The sequence below is a fragment of the Mobula hypostoma genome, chromosome 11, assembly GCF_963921235.1.
Source record: "Mobula hypostoma chromosome 11, sMobHyp1.1, whole genome shotgun sequence".
NCBI classification, from domain to species: domain Eukaryota; kingdom Metazoa; phylum Chordata; class Chondrichthyes; order Myliobatiformes; family Myliobatidae; genus Mobula; species Mobula hypostoma.
Genome location: NC_086107.1, coordinates 8963775 through 8982940, shown reverse-complemented (window position 1 = coordinate 8982940; position 19166 = coordinate 8963775). Strand labels below are relative to the sequence as shown.

Here is a 19166-nt window from a genome sequence, read left to right as displayed (position 1 = left end):
GTAGAGTAATTGGTCATTGTAAATTGTCCCGTGATTAGGTCAGCGTTAAATCGGGTTTGTCGGTGGTTGCTGGGATGGCACAGTTTGAAACGCTGGAAGGGCCTATTTCGCACTGAATCGCTAAATGAATAACGCATAAACATTTCTTTGTTCTACCGTGAATGCCTGCAAGAAAATTGGGTAGCACATGGTGTCATATACATACTTCGATAAATTTACTTTGAGCTTTGTATCCAAGATGTTGAACAAGAAACAATGTCACCCCCAGCGTTGGTAAGAAAACAGGGAGATTAAACAATGGCTTCTCAAAAGCAAGTGCACAAGTTAAAACATTAAAGAAGTTATTTAGAGAGGGTGAAAAAAGACAAAATGAAATTTGGCATTTTATAAAATTAACAAAATTGTACAACACAGTTTAAAATATAGATACATAAACGCCTCTGCAGAATGAAAAAAGACATACATTCAAGCTGGTACAGGCAGGACCTAAAGTTGGACACTGAAGAATTTTTGACTGCGGGCTACAAGTTGATAACTGAAAACTATCATGTATACCACTGCAAGCCACTCAGTGCTGAATAATCACAGTCCATCGCATATGCGTCACTCAAATACTTTACTATACTGGTACACAGACTTGAGGTTCGTATTTCAGTCATTCCCAGTCTAGATGTGCGTAGTTCATCACCAGGGTAATTACAAAGTTTTGAAGGTTTCATATAACTGGAGACCATATCAGAATCAGGCTTATTATCACTGACGTATTTCATGAAATTCATTGTTTTGCAACAGCAGTACAGTACAATAAGAAGTATAAAATAAAACTAGTGCAAAAGGATAGCAAAATGTTGCTGGGCAGGTCAGAAATCTGATGGTGGAGGGAGGAAGCATCGAGCGCGCTGGTTCAGGTTCGCCGCCAGTTTAGTTCAGGCGCTCCTGAGCAAAGTTTGACCAATTACCAATATTTACTGCTCTCAGCGACATTGGCCCCAAACGTCGACTGCCTGACCTGCTGAGCTCTTCGCACATTTTGTGTGTGTTGCTTCATATCTACTGCATTACAGGTCTGTATGCAACATCATGCAATGTGATCATTGCAAGTTTAAGCACAACTGATATAGAGATAATTCAGATCATTGCAGACAATTCATTATCTCATTTTCAGCTGATATATTATTTTACTTCTCTGTCAAATAATCTAGCAGGTTGTGAATCACAGAATAAGACACAAGTAGTGCACTACTGGACCTCTGCCTTTTGAATAAGATGTTTTCGAACATAGTACATTACAGCACCGTTTATGCCCTTCAGATCACGATGTTGTGCTGAGCTGTTAACCTACCCTAAAATCAATCTAAAACCTTCAGTCCTAGATATCTCTCCATTTTTCTATCATCCACGTGCCTTTTTAACAGTTTCTTAAATGTCCCTAATGTATCTGCCTCTACCACCACCCTTGGCAGCGTGTCCATGCACCGAGCACTCTGTTTTTAACAAAAAAAAATCTACCTCAGGCTTCACCCCCAATATTTTCCTCCAATCACCATCTTAAAATTATGCCCCTCGAACAGAGTCGTCAACAATAATACTTTCTTTTTTTCATGATGTTACATAACAGCCCTTTTTTTTTAAGTTTAATTAATACTGTTTAGTTTTTTTTGGGGGGGTTATAGTTTTATTTTTTTTCCCTTTTTCATGATTTGTTTTTTTTGATATTTTTCCTTTTTTTATATATTGTTCATCTGTATCCTGTATGATTGGGAGTTTTAACATTTAAGTGTCTACTGGGTTTATATTTAACTATGTCAATTATAGCAATGTAATCCCAATAACGTTGTATCATTACTATGCTATGTTTATTATTGTGAGACTAATAAAAAGACTGAAAAAGAAAGAAAGAAATTTGTTGCCTGGGAAGAAGGCTCTGTTAGAATAGGACTCTGACTGTTCTTTCAGGTGGACGTTAAAGATCTCATGGAAGTATTCTATAGAGCACTCATAGGAACTCTGAATAATGTTCTATGAAGTCTTTATTGCCCAATGAGCAAATTGTCTGATGATTGTTGAAAGTGGAATCCTGCTTTGCACAGGTTGGTTGTTTACCCTCCGCTGTGATAGCGACTCCACTTTATCTAACACAGCAGTGAGCATTCTAACTGGTTGAGTCAAAGTCTGCTAATGTAGGCACCACTGCTCAAGGTCAGAAAAAGCTGCAGAGGGGTGTAAACTCAGCCAGCTCCATCATGGGCACGGGTTCCCCACCGCCAAGGGCATCTTCAAAAGGCGATGCCTCAAAAAGGCTGCACCCGTCATTAAGGGGCCTCACTACCCAAGACAAGTTGTATGAGACGAGAAATGGAGGCCATGGGTTAAGGGTGAAAGGTGAAATGCTTAAGGAGAACATGAGGGGGAACTTCTTCACTCTGAGGGTGGTGCAAGTGTGGAATAAAATGCCAGTGGAAGTAGTGGAGGTGGGTGCAATGTAACACTGAAGAGAAATTTGGACAGGTACATAAATGAGAGAGGTATGGAGGCCTATGGCCTGGGTGCACGTAGATATGTCTAGGCAGAGGATCGGAGCCAGGGCAAACTAGATGGGCTGAAGGGCCGTTACTATGCTGTACTGCTCAATGATTCTATGTCCTCATTACTACCATTAAGGATGAGGTACAAGAACAATATTGGGATATTGCAGAACTTAGACCTTCTGAGTGAGGGCCACCATTGAACATCTTTGACCAACTAAATTCAAAGCCCTCCATGTACCTCTCTTATCCACGTAGCCGTATTCACAAGTATTCCCATGGGTCTGTATTCCCAGAACCTCCTGTTCCACCGCGCTTCTCAGTGCCGTACTGTTTACTGTGCAAGTCCTACGCTGGTTTGTCCTCTCAAAGTGCAACATCACACCTTTCCACCATGTTTCCAGTTGGTCCACATCCCACAGCATGCTGTGAAACCCTTCCTCGCTGTTCACTATGTCCCCAATATTAGCGTCATCCACAAATTTGTCAATCCAGTTTACCACATTATCATCCAGACCATTGATCTAGATGACAAAGAACAACAGGCCCAGCACCAATCCCTGTGGCACATCACAGGCAGGCCTCCTGTCAGAGAGGGAGCCACTCTCTGGCTTCTCCCACAAAGCCATTGTCTACTTTACTACCTCATCCTGAACGCTGAGTGACTGAACCTTCTTTACCAGACTCCCATGCGAGACCATGTCAAAGGCCTTGCTAAGCTGGTTTATTATTGTCACAGATACAAAGGTACAGTGAAAAAAATCTGATCTTGTATCATCTTCAAGGACCCCCACCTTCCTGCCCATGCTCTCTTCTTGATACTGTCATCTGGAAGGTGGTACAGAAACTTCAGGACTCACAGTTCTTACCCCTCAACCATCAGGCTCCTGAACCAGAGTGGATAACTTCACTCACACCAGCAAATAACTGATTTCACAACCTATAGATTTACTTTCAAGGCTTCTTCGTCTCATGTTCACAATATTTTGGATTTCTTTTGCTTTCTATGAATTTACTGTGAATGCCCACAAGAAAATGAACCTCAGGGTTGTATATATGGTGCAGCACATCACACAAACCAATCTTCTGTCCTTGGACTCACTTTACACCGCACACTGTCGGAGCAGTGCTTCCAGGATAATCAAGGACACGACCCACCCAGCCAACACACTTTTCATCCCTCTTCCCTCCGGGAGAAGGCTCAGGAGCTTGAAGACTCGTACGGCCAGATTTGGGAACAGCTTCCTTCCAACTGTGTTAAGACTGCTGAACGGATCCTGACCCGGATCTGGGCCACACCCTCCAAATATCCGGACCTGCCTCTCAGTTTTTCTGCACTACCTTACTTTCCATTTTTCTATTTTCTATTTATGATTTATAATTTAAATTTTTAATATTTACTAATTTTTACTATTTTAAATATCTAATATTTGTAATCCAGGGAGCGGGAAGCGCAGAATCAAATATCGCTGTGATGATTGTACATTCTAGTATCAATTGTCTGGCAACAATAAAGTGAAATATAAAGTATATAGTGACATACAAGAACTTCGATAATAGATTTGCTTTGAACTTTAAACTCTTAGTTTAAAAAAATCTACCTCTGATATCTCCCCTAAACCTTCCTCCACTCACCTTAAAAGGATGTCTTCTGTTATTAACCACAGCCACCCTGGAAAAAAAGGCACTGGCTCTAACTATCCCTTTGAAGAGTACTGAAGAAAAACCATCAACCAGGTACACAAGCTCTACAAATACTCCATGAACATCCCTCAACACTGAAATGACTCCACGACTTACTTTTAAGGACTCTACAATCTGTATTCTCAGTGTTATTTATTTATTTATTAATTATTCACATGATTTGTCCTCTTTTGCCCTTTGGATGTCTGTCAGTCTTTGTTATATACTAGACAACGGGGTGACCCGTTGGGGCACCCTTTGAGAGAAGGGTAGTGCAGTCTGATGTGACCAGAATGAACATTAAATTTTCCTGAATGCTTTTGGTATGGCTTTGCTTTGAAAACTGAAGTAGAAAATCTCAGTTTATTAAAGAAGAACGACACATAGCAAAGCAAATATAGCTCCTCCTCGTTTAGCGAAGGACACTTCTGATGGTATCATTTCTGGTTTAGCTGCCATCCTTGTGCCTCTCGTTGTCATTCTGGAGACATGTAGTCCTTTCATCCCCCGTCTCTTCATCCCTTCTGCTGTTTGTTGTTTGTCTCTGATCCTGGAGACGTGCATGTCTCTCCTCCTCTGTCTCTTCTTCTCTCACCTTTTTATGTCCTGACTCTTTGATCCTGGAGTCATGCGGCCCTGGCCTCATCCGATTTTAGTTCTCTCCCTCTCCTTGCCACTTCCCGACGTTTGGCGTCATCTCTTGACCATATTGTCCCCCTTCCCTTTCCAAGTGGCATAATTAGGCTGACCATTTCTTTTTTACCCTAATGCTGGATAGAAGATATGAAGCAGTAACACCAAAGGATGCTGATTATTCTTGATGATGTGGTTGGCACTCTCCTAAATGGACCTGATATAGTCACCACTGTCCTTTGCAGAAAAGGGTTTTATGGTTGTCTCAAAGTACGTCATTACAATAAGATTTAATTATCTCTTATTGATGGGTGGCAGTTACATCTGTCCCAATCCTGCACACGCTGATGGTGATTAGCAGAATGTGACCCCTCGAGATAGAGCTGCCCTGCCCTTTTGCTCCGGTAGGTGTTGCTGCTGAGGCTGGCCGTGTGCATGTGTTGGGCTGTCGCGTCCCGATTTCCATGATGGCGGATCAGCTCTCGGGTGAAGGCGAACCTGTTGATTTTGGCGAATGAGCAATTTCATACAAATATATAACCCTGAACTTTGCCTGCATTCTGTAAGTTAGCGCATTTTAGTTCGATTTAGCAAAAAAAAGTGCCGCTGTAATGTACCCTTTGCGTTAACTGAAGGTCACAAACAGACAGAGCATGAGTGTTTTAGCATATAGATAGCTTTTCATGAACTCGAATATATTTCTTTATTTTCCTGTAAATGCCTGTGAGAAAAGAAAATAAATCTCAAGGTAGTATATGGCGACATATACATACTTCGATAATAAATTTACTTTGAACTTTTATCTGCCAAGTATGCACAGCATCTTCTGTTTTAGTTCAGATTTCCAGTATCTGCAGTGTTTTGCTTTTGTGAGAATAATACAGCAGGCACTTGCAACAAAGTGCAGCCGGGAATTAAAGCTTAGCCTGCTGTCGTCCAGGGGAGAGAATGTTATGTACAGCATTCCACGTCTACTCTCCTACCATTAACTGTTACATGTTTTTAAAGATTTGGGCAATTGTTGACGTGGCATTAAAGACTTCCATTAATCACAGGAAGGCTTTAGTTTATAATCTACCTGGCCACGAATCACATGTGCAGAGCATCAAGTGGAAGTGTTGTGTCATACCGCCTGTAGGGATGTAGCTAATAAAAAATAAATTTCTCTGCAAAATGCTACCGCATGTTGCAACTAACCACCTCAGTTACAAGCTCCTTCCTTAAGGCTGCAAGGAATTGCAAAGAGTTGTGAGCACAGGCCAAACTGTCACAAAAACAAGCCTCCCTCCCACTGACTCTATCTACACTTCCAAATGCTTCCAGAAAACAGCCAACATAATCAAAGATGCGCCCATTCTGGACATCTCCTCCTTCCCATTGGGCAGAAGGTACAAAAGCTTGACAACACACAGCATCAGGTTCAAGGACAGCTTCTATCCCATTGCTGCAAGACTCGTGAACAAGTCTCTTGAAGAACAAAAGTAAGCTTTTGATCTCATAATTTCCACACAAGAGATTCTGCAGATGCTGGAAATCCAGAGCAACATATGCAAAATGCTGGAGGAACCCAGCGGGTCAGGCAGCATCTACAAAGAGAAATAGAAAGTCGACATTTCAGGCTGAGACCCTTCTTCAGGACTGAGGAGGAAGGGGGAAGATGCCTGATGCCTCATGAGGGGTCTCCGCTCAAAACGATGACTCGTTATTCCTCTCGTACATGCTACCTGATCTGCTGTTCTCCTCCAGAATTTTGTGTATGTTACTCTCTCAATCTACCTTGCCAGGGCCCTTACACCTTATTGCCCATCTCCACTGCACTTTCTCTGTAACTAGAACACTATATTGGAGTTGGAGGCAGAGTTACAATGGTGCTCGATAGCAACTCCTTTGTGTTCATCCACGAAAACAGCTTAATTTCTACCTTTGATGTCCCCCCTTTTCCCTTTCAGGGTGGATTGGGTTCTGTTGAAGGCCCCGACTTGGAGTTACACTCTGACTGGGGTTCTCGGGGGCTCCTGACTGGCTGCTTCTCGATATCCCAAGGACTTGGCCTAGAAGGTGAGCACGGTTTCGGGGCTCTGAGGTTTTGCGGCCCTGCGGACGGGCTGATTCTAAGCCAGTACTGAAGCGTCACGGGAGAAAACGGAACATCGGATCAGCTGTCAGAGGCTCCATACTCAACGAATCATGTTCTCCCTCTCTCTCTCTCGCTGGTGGGGAAAGATTGTTGCCGATTCTCTGGGCAGAGAACTGGGGGGGGGGGGGGGCGGAATGACGCGACAGACATTTTTTTTTCATTTTAAATCTTTTTTATTGATTATTATTGAAAATCAACAACAAAGAAAAATACATCAAGATAATCAAGACAACATATCCATCTGTTGAATAAGAGTTAAACTATCAACCAAACTGAACAGTATATCAATAATAATAAAAAAACAAAATGTTAAAGCTACACACATCAAAGTTGCTGGTGAACGCAGCAGGCCAAGCAGCATCTATAGGAAGAGGCGCAGTCGACGTTTCAGGCCGAGACCCTTCGTCAGGACTAACTGAAGGAAGAGTGAGTAAGGGATTTGAAAGTTGGAGGGGGAGGGGGAGATGCAAAATGATAGGAGAAGACAGGAGGGGGAGGGATAGAGCCGAGAGCTGGACAGGTGATAGGCAAAAGGGGATACGAGAGGATCATGGGACAGGAGGTCCGGGAAGAAAGACCGGGGGGGGTGACCCAGAGGATGGGCAAGAGGTATATTCAGAGGGACAGAGGGAGAAAAAGGAGAGTGAGAGAAAGAATGTGTGCATAAAAATGAGTAACAGATGGGGTACGAGGGGGAGGTGGGGCCTAGCGGAAGTTAGAGAAGTCAATGTTCATGCCATCAGGTTGGAGGCTACCCAGACGGAATATAAGGTGTTGTTCCTCCAACCTGAGTGTGGCTTCATCTTTACAGTAGAGGAGGCCGTGGATAGACATGTCAGAATGGGAATGGGATGTGGAATTAAAATGTGTGGCCACTGGGAGATCCTGCTTTCTCTGGCGGACAGAGCGTAGATGTTCAGCAAAGCGGTCTCCCAGTCTGCGTCGGGTCTCACCAATATATAAAAGGCCACATCGGGAGCACCGGACGCAGTATATCACCCCAGTCGACTCACAGCTGAAGTGATGCCTCACCTGGAAGGACTGTTTGGGGCCCTGAATGGTGGCAAGGGAGGAAGTGTAAGGGCATGTGTAGCACTTGTTCCACTTACACGGATAAGTGCCAGGAGGGAGATCAGTGGGGAGGGATGGGGGGGACGAATGGACAAGGGAGTTGTGTAGGGAGCGATCCCTGCGGAATGCAGGGGGGGGGGAGGGAAAGATGTGCTTAGTGGTGGGATCCCGTTGGAGGTGGCGGAAGTTACGGAGAATAATATGTTGGACTCGGAAGCTGGTGGGGTGGTAGGTGAGGACCAGGGGAACCCTATTCCTAGTGGGGTGGTGGGAGGATGGAGTGAGAGCAGATGTACGTGAAATGGGGGAGATGCGTTTAAGAGCAGAGTTGATAGTGGAGGAAGGGAAGCCCCTTTCTTTAAAAAATGAAGACATCTCCCTCGTCCTAGAATGAAAAGCCTCATCCTGAGAGCAGATGCGGCGGAGACGGAGGAATTGCGAGAAGGGGATGGCGTTTTTGCAAGAGACAGGGTGAGAAGAGGAATAGTCCAGATAGCTGTGAGAGTCAGTAGGCTTATAGTAGACATCAGTGGATAAGCTGTCTCCAGAGACAGAGACAGAAAGATCTAGAAAGGGGAGGGAGGTGTCGGAAATGGACCAGGTAAACTTGAGGGCAGGGTGAAAGTTGGAGGCAAAGTTAATAAAGTCAACGAGTTCTGCATGCGTGCAGGAAGCAGCGCCAATGCAGTCGTCGATGTAGCGAAGGAAAAGTGGGGGACAGATACCAGAATAGGCACGGAACATAGATTGTTCCACAAACCCAACAAAAAGGCAGGCATAGCTAGGACCCATACGGGTGCCCATAGCTACACCTTTAGTTTGGAGGAAATGGGAGGAGCAAAAGGAGAAATTATTAAGAGTAAGGACTAATTCTGCTAGACGGAGCAGAGTGGTGGTAGAGGGGAACTGATTAGGTCTGGAATCCAAAAAGAAGCGTAGAGCTTTGAGACCTTCCTGATGGGGGATGGAAGTATATAAGGACTGGACATCCATGGTGAAAATAAAGCGGTGGGGGCCAGGGAACTTAAAATCATCGAAAAGTTTAAGAGCGTGAGAAGTGTCACGAACATAGGTCGGAAGGGATTGAACAAGGGGTGATAAAACAGTGTCGAGGTATGCAGAAACGAGTTCAGTGGGGCAGGAGCAAGCTGAGACAATAGGTCGGCCAGGACAGGCAGGTTTGTGGATCTTGGGTAGGAGATAGAAACGGGAAGTGCGGGGTGTGGGAACTATAAGGTTGGTAGCAGTGGATGGGAGATCCCCTGAGCGGATAAAGTCGTTGATAGTGTGGGAGACAGTGGCCTGGTGCTCCTTAGTGGGGTCACGATCAAGGGGTAAATAAGAGGAGGTATCCGCGAGTTGTCGCTGTGCCTCGGCAAGGTAGAGGTCAGTACGCCAGACTACAACAGCACCCCCTTTATCAGCGGGTTTAATAATAATGTTAGGATTAGTGCGGAGGGAGTGGAGAGCAGAGCGTTCCGAAGGAGTGAGGTTGGAATGGGGACAAGGTGCGGTGAAGTTGAGACGGTTGATGTCCCGTCGGCAGTTGGCAATAAAGAGATCCAGAGCAGGCAGAAGACCAGAGCGGGGTGTCCATGAAGAAGAGGAGGGTTGAAGACGAGAGAAGGGGTCATCGGTGGGGGTGGAAGAGTCCTTGCCGAAGAAGTAGGCTCGGAGACGGAGACGGCAGAAGAAAAGTTCCGCATCGTGGCGAACACGGAACTCGCTGAGGTGTGGGCGAAGGGGTCAAATGTGAGGCCCTTACTGAGAACAGAGCGTTCTGCCTCCGACAGTTGAAGGTCGGAGGGGATGGTAAAGACCCGGCACGGATGAGAGCTGGGATCAGAGGGGGGAGGGGGGAGGCTGGGGGTGTCAGTGGAGAGGGCATGAACATTGACTTCTCTAACTTCCGCTAGGCCCCACCTCCCCCTCGTACCCCATCTGTTACTCATTTTTATGCACACATTCTTTCTCTCACTCTCCTTTTTCTCCCTCTGTCCCTCTGAATATACCTCTTGCCCATCCTCTGGGTCACCCCCCCCCCATCTTTCTTCCCGGACCTCCTGTCCCATGATCCTCTCGTATCCCCTTTTGCCTATCACCTGTCCAGCTCTCGGCTCTATCCCTCCCCCTCCTGTCTTCTCCTATCATTTTGCATCTCCCCCTCCCCCTCCAGCTTTCAAATCCCTTACTCACTCTTCCTTCAGTTAGTCCTGACGAAGGGTCTCGGCCTGAAACGTCGACTGCGCCTCTTCCTATAGATGCTGCTTGGCCTGCTGCGTTCACCAGCAACTTTGATGTGTGTTGCTTGAATTTCCAGCATCTGCAGAATTCCTGTTGTTTGCGTTTAAAATGTTAAAGCTATTTTTTTATTGGAAAAAAGAAAGAAAGAAAAAAGAACCCCTACTAACTAAAACAAAAAAAAACCCTAATAAAAAAAAAACAGGGGAAAAAAAACCCATTTGGGGCACAAACCCGGAGCTATACGCCATACAAGCTTCCATAAAAAAAAGACATCAATCCACCAACCAAATCCATATACCCAAGCATCAGAAAAGGACCATCTTAATTAACTCAAATCAAATAATAATAACGGGCAAAAGAACCCCACTTTTTCAGCTGTTCGATCTACTGGTCCAGCTCCTTGGTGAACGCCTTCTCGTCCATCGCTCAATGACGTGCTCGCTGCTGGCTTGCAGTGGGACGACCGATTCACGCTCACACAGAGAAAAACCCACAAAGCAGAGTGTCCCTGTTCCCCCTACTTCTATTTAAAAATGAATGTTATGTTTATTTAAAAGCAGACGCTCAGTCGGAGAGGGTCTATACGTGGAGCGGAAGCGGCAGCGCTACCCTTCGCAGCCCGATCCCTCTCCGGCTTCAGCTCCCCGGCCAAGAAAATGGCTGCTCGCCCGCAGTGACATCAGCGCGCAGGCGCTCTCAGGCTCGGGCTCGGCCGGCCTCTGCTTTCCAGATGGGGAGCGAAAGTGTGGGGCAGTCGTTCGTGCGCGGACTGCATTCCTTTTTATTTTCTTCTTGGGACAGAAAAGCATAAGACATTTCTCGAAGTCAAATGTAGGATCAAAAGTTCGACTTCTAATTTTTTCCAAACTGAGACATAACATCACCGGAGAGAACCATTGTATCAAAGTGGGAGCAGAGGCATCTTTCCATTTTAATAAAATAGCCCTTCTAGCCAATAATGTGACAAATGCAATTACGTGGTGGTCTGATATAGAAATACCGTGAATATATTGAGGGATTATACCAAACAAAACTGTCGATTTATTAGGTTGTAAATTGATTTTTAAGGCTTTAGAAATTGTAGAAAAAATAGATTTCCAAAACTGTTTCAATACAGAACACGACCAAAACACATGTGCCAATGTAGCTATCTCAGTTTTACATCTATCACACTGACTATTTACATTAGGAAATATTCTAGACGATCTCTCTTTTGTCAAATAGTAACGATGTGCAATTTTAAATTGAATTAGAGAATGACTGGCACAAATCGACAGACATTTAACACCAGCGAGTTGTTTTGTTATGTCTCCCCTCTCGCTGTGCAAATTAGAACATAGAATATAAAATTCTACAGTTTAGGCCCTTCAGCCCATGATATTGTGCCAACCTTTTCATGTACACTAGGGTCAATCCAACCCTTCTCTTAGACCTTCCTTTTCCTGTCGTCCATGTGCCTATCTAAGAGTTTCTCAAATGTCCCTAACATATCTACCTCTACCACCGCTCCTGTCAGGACGTTCCAAGCACCCACCACTCTCTATGTTAAAAAAAACTTACCTCCGACCTCCCCAATATACTTTCCTCCAATCACCATACAGTTATGACCCCTGGTATTAGCTATTTCCACCCTGGGAGTAAAGTCTCTGCTGCCCACTCAATCTATGCCTCTTATCGTCTTGTACACCTTTATCAAGTCACTTCTCGTCCTCCTTCGCTCCAAAGAGCAAAGCCCTAGCTAGCTCAGTACATCTTCATAGGACATGCTCTCTAATCCAGACAGTATCTTGGTATATCACTTCTGCGTCCTCTCTAAAGCTTCCACATCTTTCCAATAATGAGGTGACCGGAACTGAATGAAATAAAAGTGTGGTTTAACCAAAGTTTTATGGAGCTGCAACATTATCTCATAATTCTTTAACTCAGACCCCCGACTAATGAAGGCCAATACACCATAAGCCTTCTTAACCATGCCGAGACAGAGACAGGAAATGAGTTTCTTCTCTCTCTCCCCCTCCGCATTTAATAATTGTTCTTTCTTATCAGTCTTATGTGCTCTTGATGCCATTAGTAACAAAACTGTAGAGATATGGCTAACATATCAACTTATTATTGTGTACTGATTTATGGGCAAACTTGAATTATAATCTTTAAAAATGGAATTGATTCCTGAGAGTGAGAGGCAAGCCGATGTTTGACCAATTTAAGTGGCGGGCCAGACGGGAAAGGTCAGGTATGGACCAAACCGAAGCAGTGGGTCCCGGGCCCGAGAGCGTAACAGAGTGGCAGAGCCCAGGCCCGAGAGTGAGGTATGACCTTCTGTTCGGCTGATTTAAGCGCCAAGCCAGGTTTAAAAGGTCAGCTGTCGTGGCTGGAGGTGAGAGACTGGCCAGTTCAACTCGATGCTCAGCGAGGTTTGTTCATCTCTGCGCTGAACTGAGGTTGTGGCCTGCAGCTAACGGGCTCCTGGATCGGCTGTGACTGGCTTTGTGGCTGTGAACTCACCTTCCTGAACTAGTTCTGAATGTTATTTGCTTACACAATTTGTTTCTCTTTTTTTTTGCACATTGACTGCTTGACTGCCTTCTTTTTGAATGAACTCAATTGGGTTTCTTTGTTCTGTGGCAGCCTGTAAGAATGCAAATCTCAGAGTTGCATTGATAATAAAGCTACTTTGAACTGTGACTCATGAGCCAGGAACAGCCTGTAGAAAGGAGTGTGGCTACAGTCCAACAGACTGACCTGAGACAACAGGTGTAAGCACGGTCTACCTATACTTTCTGTAGGTTAGAGAGCAGTGAACCCATCTTGCTGAAGCACATTAAATTCTTCTGGGTAGATGTTTTGAAAATGTTCCCCTCAGTCTGGAACCAGGGGGTCCTAGTGACGAAGTAAGACAGCAGTATAGTCCTAATGAAGGGACTCGGCCTGAAACATCGACTGTTTATTCTTTTCCATTGATGCTGCTGAGTTCCTGCAGCATTTTGAGCATGTTACTCTTATTTCCAGCATCTGCAGAATCTCCTGTGTTTATGATCAGTATTCAGGCCTGTGAAGAGATCCCTTCAGCCAAAGTGTATCTCTAAAATTCCTCAATCAAAGATGGCAGTGGAAGCTGGTAAGTTATTGCCACGCGTACTAAGATACAGTGAAAACTCTCTTTCTGCATGCCATCTAGTCACTCCGTACACAAGTGCAGGAGGCAGTACTGGAGAAAAATAATAGCGGAATACAGAATAAAGTGTTGAAGTAACAGAAAAAGAACAGTGCAGGTAGTTGAATAAATTGCAAGGGCCATAGCGAGGTAGACTGAAGTATCATAGCCTGGTGAGGGAACACCAGTACCCTAGAAAAGCCTCCAAAAAGTGGTGGATACAGGCCAGTCCAACAAAGGAAAAGCCCTCTTCACCACTGATCACATCTACAAAGAGCACTGTCACTGGAAAGCAGCATCCATCATCAGGAACACCCCCCAACATCCAGGACATGTCATCTTCTCACTGCTGCTATTGGGCAGGAGGTACAGGTGCCTCAGGTCCCACACCACCAGGTTCAGGAACGGTTATCACCCCTCAAACCATCAGGCTCCTGAACCAGCATGGATAACTTCACTCACCTCAACTCTGAAGTGATTCTACAACCTAAGGGCTCTACAAATCATGTTCTCAATATTATTTATTTACATAGTCATTTATTATTGTGTTGGCGCGTGGCCAAGTGGTTAAGGCGTTCGTCTAGTGATTTGAAGGTCGCTAGTTCGAGCCTTGGCTGAGGCAGCCTGTGTGTCCTTGAGCAAGGCACTTAACCACACATTGCTCTGCGACGACACCGGTGCCAAGCTGTATGGGTCCAAATGCCCTTCCCTTGGACAACATCGGTGGCGTGGAGAGGGGAGACTTGCAGCATGGGCAACTGCCGGTCTTCCATACAACCTTGCCCAGGCCTGCGCCCTGGAAATCTTCCAAGGCGCAAATCCATGGTCTCATGAGACTAATGGATGCCTATATCTAAGTCATTTATTATTTTATTTTGTATTTGCAAAGTTGTCTTTTGTACCTTAATTGTTTGTCAGTCACTGCTAGTGTGTGGCTTTTCATTGATTCTACTGTATTTATTTGTTATACTGTGAATGCCTGCAAGAAAATGAATCTCAGGGTAGTATATGTGGCATACATGTACATTGATAATAAATTCACTTCGAGGTCAAGAGCTCATCTTTATTGTGTAATAATCTTATAACAGCAGAAGACCAGCTGTCTTTGAGCCTGTTGGTACATGTTCTTGAGCTGTTGGGACTTTCTGGTGGAGAAGAGAGAATGACTGGGATGGGAGGGGCACTTAATTGTCTTGGCTGTTTTCCCAAAGGCAATGGAAAATACCGACAGTCATCTGAATAGAGGCTGGTCTGTGTAACGGACATTTTGTTGAAGGTCCTGGGAGGAGCAATATTACTCTGTGGTTCAGTCAGAATCAGGTTACTATCACTGGGATATAGTCATAGTCATACTTTATTGATCATGGGGGAAATTGGTTTTCATTACAGTTGCTCCATAAATAATAAATAGTAATAAAACCATAAATAGTTAAATAGTAATATGTAAATTATGCCAGTAAATTATGAAATAAGTCCAGGACCAGCCTATTGGCTCAGGGTGTCTGTCCCTCCAAGGGAGGAGTTGTAAAGTTTGATGGCCACAGGCAGGAATGACTTCCTATGACGCTCTGTGTTGCATCTCGGTGGAATGAGTCTCTGGCTGAATGTACTCCTGTGCCCAACCAGTCCATTATGTAGTGGATGGGAGACATTGTCCAAGATGGCATGCAACTTAGACAGCATTCACATATGGTGTGAAATATGTTTTCTTGCAGTAGTGCATTGCAATACATAATAATATAAACTGTAAATTCCGATAAGTATAGCTAAAAAAAGAAAATTAAATAACTAGTGCAAAAAGAGAGGGAAAGGTACTGAGGTAGTGTTCTTGGTTTGATCGTCCATTCAGAAATCTGACAGTGGAGAGTAGAAGCTGAAACGTTGAGTCTGTGTCCTCAGGCTGACGGTAGCAATGAGAAGAGGGCATGTCCTGGGTGACGGGGGTTCATGATCTATTTGTTTATTGAGGTACAGTGTGAAACAGGCCCTTCTGACTCTTCGAGCCGAGCTACCCAGCAACCACCCCTGATTTACCCCGAGCCTAATCACAGGACAATTTACAATGACCAATTAACCTGCCAACCAGTAGGTCTTTGGACTATGGGAGGAAACAGGAGCACCCAGCGGACACCCATGCGGTCATGGGGAGAATGCACAAACTCCTTAAAGCATGGTGGGAATTGAGCCCAGGTCTCTGGTACTGCAAAGTGTTGTGCCAACTACGCCACTGTGCCACCCTAATGATGGATGCTGTCTCTTTGAGACATTACCTTTCGAAGGTGTCCTGGATGCTAGTGCCCATGATGGAGATGACTGAGTTTACAACGTTCTACAGCTATGTGTTGTGCGTGAGCTATATGTACTGTGTTGTGCACCTTGGTCCATAGGAGCATTGTTTTGTTTCAGTGGTATACGTGTATGTGCTGAATGACAATAAGCTGCATTTGAACATGAACGGTTGCCTCACTGAGCTGTGGAGCACCCAGACAGGATCGTTTCTCTAGCTCAGGCACTGAATGTATTCAACTCACTGTTTGGTGATAAAGGATTAGCGCAGGGAAGATCAGCTGTGATCCAGCAGCAAAGCACATACAAGGGACTGAATGGCCTACGCCTGCTTCAGTTTCTTATGTTCTTAAAATCCGAAGGTCTGGATCACTGTGAAGTAAATCAGTGGTTACAGATACAGCACAGATACAGGCCCTTCGGCCCAACAAGCCAGTACTGCCCAATTACACCCATGTGACCAACTAGCCTCCGTGGTATCCAACACTTCTCGAAGGAGCAGTGGCTCAAAAAGAAACTGTCCATCATTAAGGACCCTCCACCCAGGGCATGCCCTTTTCTCACTGTTACCACCAGGGAGGAGGTGCAGAATCCTGAAGCACACACTCAACAAGTGTTCCTGCTGAAGGGTCTCACCCCAAAACGTTGACTGTACTCTTTTCCATAGATGCTGCCTGGCCTGCTGAGTTCCTGCAGCATTTTTTGTGTGTGTGGCAACGTTTCATGAACAGCTTCTTTCCCCTCTGCCATCCAACTTTTGGATGGATTTCGAACCCATGAACGCTACCTCACTAGTTTTTTTTTAATTTCTGTTTTTGCACTACTTATTTAATTTAACTGTTTAATATAAATACATATATACTTACTGGAGTTCATTTTTTCCCCTGTATTTTATCATGTATCGTATTGTACTCCTGCTGTAAAGTTAAGAACATTTCACAACATACGCCCCTGCTATTAAACCTGAGTCTGAATTAATCCCCGCCCAGTTAGCCGACTAACCCGTACGTCTTTGGACTGTGGGAGGAAACAGGAGCATCCGTAGGAAACCTCAGTGGTCACGGGGCGAACGTACAAACTCCTTACAGACAGAGGTGGGAAGTGAAACCGCGTCGCTGGCGCTGTAATAGCTTCCGTACCAACGTTGCTGTTTGTTGGAGCAAAATTAACTGCCGTATTCCTTAACGTAAACAACAGGAATTCTGCAGATGCTGGAAATTCAAGCAACATACATCAAAGTTGCTGGTGAACGCAGCAGGCCAGGCAGCATCTATAGGAAGTCGGTCTCGGCCTGAAACGTCGACTGCGCCTCTTCCTATAGATGCTGCCTGGCCTGCTGCGTTCACCAGCAACTTTGATGTATGTTGCTTGTATTCCTTAACGTTGTCTGTGCCTCACAGGAATTTATTGGGCCATTTCGATGGTGGTGAAGGGTCTACGGAAATCCATATCCTGGATTCCTATTTAAACATACAGTAAGGTCCACACTCCCCTTTTCCTTTTTGGGAGTCAGAGACAGCTGATCCCTGGAAAACAGCCCATTGCCACGTTTTCGTGTTAACGTGACACTTCTCCACACGCTGCTCTCGGGGGATTTTTATAACAGTAGCAATCGGAAACTTTGTGAGTCAAACTCGCTCCCGTTTGTTTCACGTCGGGGTTTCTAACGGCAAGCGCTCGACAAGGTTTCTCCTACACCGGCGCCCCGTCACGTTAACCCGGTGCACAGATTTAACTAGTGATAAAGGTCACAACAATGCGGAGCGTCGCCGGGGCTGAAATCCAACCCTGTCTTCAGCTGGTGAAACTAGAAGCAGCGGCAGCGACTGCTGAAACACCCACCCCTCCCGCGCGGCTTACCCCAGCCTCTCGATGCTCTCCTCGGGGCTCAGCTGGTCGAAAGTCTTGGCTTCTTCTTTGCCCAGAAAGGCCTCGTGATCGTATTCGAAGTTGGCCGAGTCCTGGTGCGGCTTCTCGCTGAGTGCCGGATCCTGGTGGACCCGCTCATTCCTCAGGGTGGGCTTGGGGCAGCCCCCCGTGACATAGAGCAGCAGCAGATACAGTCCCCTTGACCGGCTCGCGTCGGGATACATTGTAAGCTCTGAGCCCTGCATAAGCAAACACTGTGATACGATTCAGGAAATCAAAAGCTTCTGCCCCATTTAACATCCCACCTCCTTCCGGGTGAATACTGTACCTGTTATTAAATTTAAACAGCCCTCGACGCCTCTTAATGCGCGCTCTGTGAAATCGGTGCCATGCAGGTAGCCGCTCGTTCAAACCCAGCGGCTGCTGCGTCCCTCCGCTGGCTTCCCCCCGATCCCGGCCTCAGCCACTCAACCATCGGCTCTCTGGCTGCGGCTACGGCTGCGGCGTGCGGTTTTGTTAAAGCGCCTCCGATTGGCCAGAGGCCGCGTCCGCCAATCCGCCTGGGCTGGTTTCGCCACGTTGCAAGCGCTGGAGGTGTCAATGTAGTGCTCGGCAACTTTTCTCGGCTTTTCATCTGGCCCCTCTCTGGAATCCAAATTGTATGTGTATAGCCCATCAGAAACATGAACAGTGTCCGAGATATTAGATACACTCAGCCGTCACTAATTACAGTCTCCGCCCCTAATTCTATTTCCATTTGAGTTTATCTATTTCAGAAACTTTTAACCAAGTCTTCATGATTCCAACTCATGCGCGCCTGTTGCTCTTCGCCACCATCGACAACTTTGAGGACTTATTAACCCTCATCCTATCCACCCTACCATTTCATGGCCCACTCTGGCTCCCAGAAGAGAAATGGCTCCTATTTTTCCAAATTCCCTCAGCTGCCTTGCCTTTCCAATATTCTGCAGCCTCCATCACTGCCAACCAGAGGCCCCTCCGTTGACTCAGTCTATGCTTCTCACTGCCTTGGGGGAGCAGTGAAAATAATCAAAGACACATCCCCATCTCAGTTATTCTCTCTTCATCCTTACCCACAAGACCATAAGAGCATAAGACAAAGGAGCAGAAATTGGCCCTTCGGCCCATGGAGTCTGCTCCGCCATTTTATCATGAGCTGATCCATTCTCCCTTTTAGTCCCACTCCCTTGCCTTCTCACCATAACCTTTGATGCCCTGGCTACTCAGATACCTATCAATCTCTGCCTTAAATACACTGAATGACTTGGCCTCCACGGCTGCCTGTGGCAACAAATTCCATAGATTCAGCACCCTCTGACTAAAAAAAATCTTCGCATTTCTGTTCTGAGTGGGTGCCCTTCAATCCTCAAGTCATGCCCTCTGGTACTAGACTCCCCCATCATGGGAAACAACTTTGCCACATCCACTCTGTCCATGCCTTTCAACATTCGAAATGTTTCTATGAGGTCTCCCCTCATTCTTCTAAACTCCAAGGAATACAGTCCAAGAGCGGACGAACGTTCCTCATATGTTAACCCTCTCA

At 45.6% G+C, this 19166-nt stretch overlaps 1 protein-coding gene across 2 annotated transcripts in view; it reads right to left on the bottom strand.

Annotated features, from left to right (window-relative positions):
• rcn1 (reticulocalbin 1, EF-hand calcium binding domain) overlaps window positions 1-18085 on the bottom strand; it is a 41851-nt gene extending 23766 nt beyond the window's left edge. The window contains exons 1-2 of one of the 2 annotated variants that reach the window (XM_063061637.1): window positions 17931-18085; window positions 17594-17856 (exon numbers count right to left, since the gene is read on the bottom strand). In XM_063061637.1, the coding sequence (XP_062917707.1) occupies window positions 17594-17847 (254 nt within the window). In that variant the 5' untranslated portion in view covers window positions 17848-17856; window positions 17931-18085. The remainder of the gene's footprint in view (window positions 1-17593; window positions 17857-17930) is intronic. The other variant, XM_063061638.1, reaches the window with a different exon arrangement.
• Between the last annotated feature and the right edge of the window lie 1081 nt (window positions 18086-19166).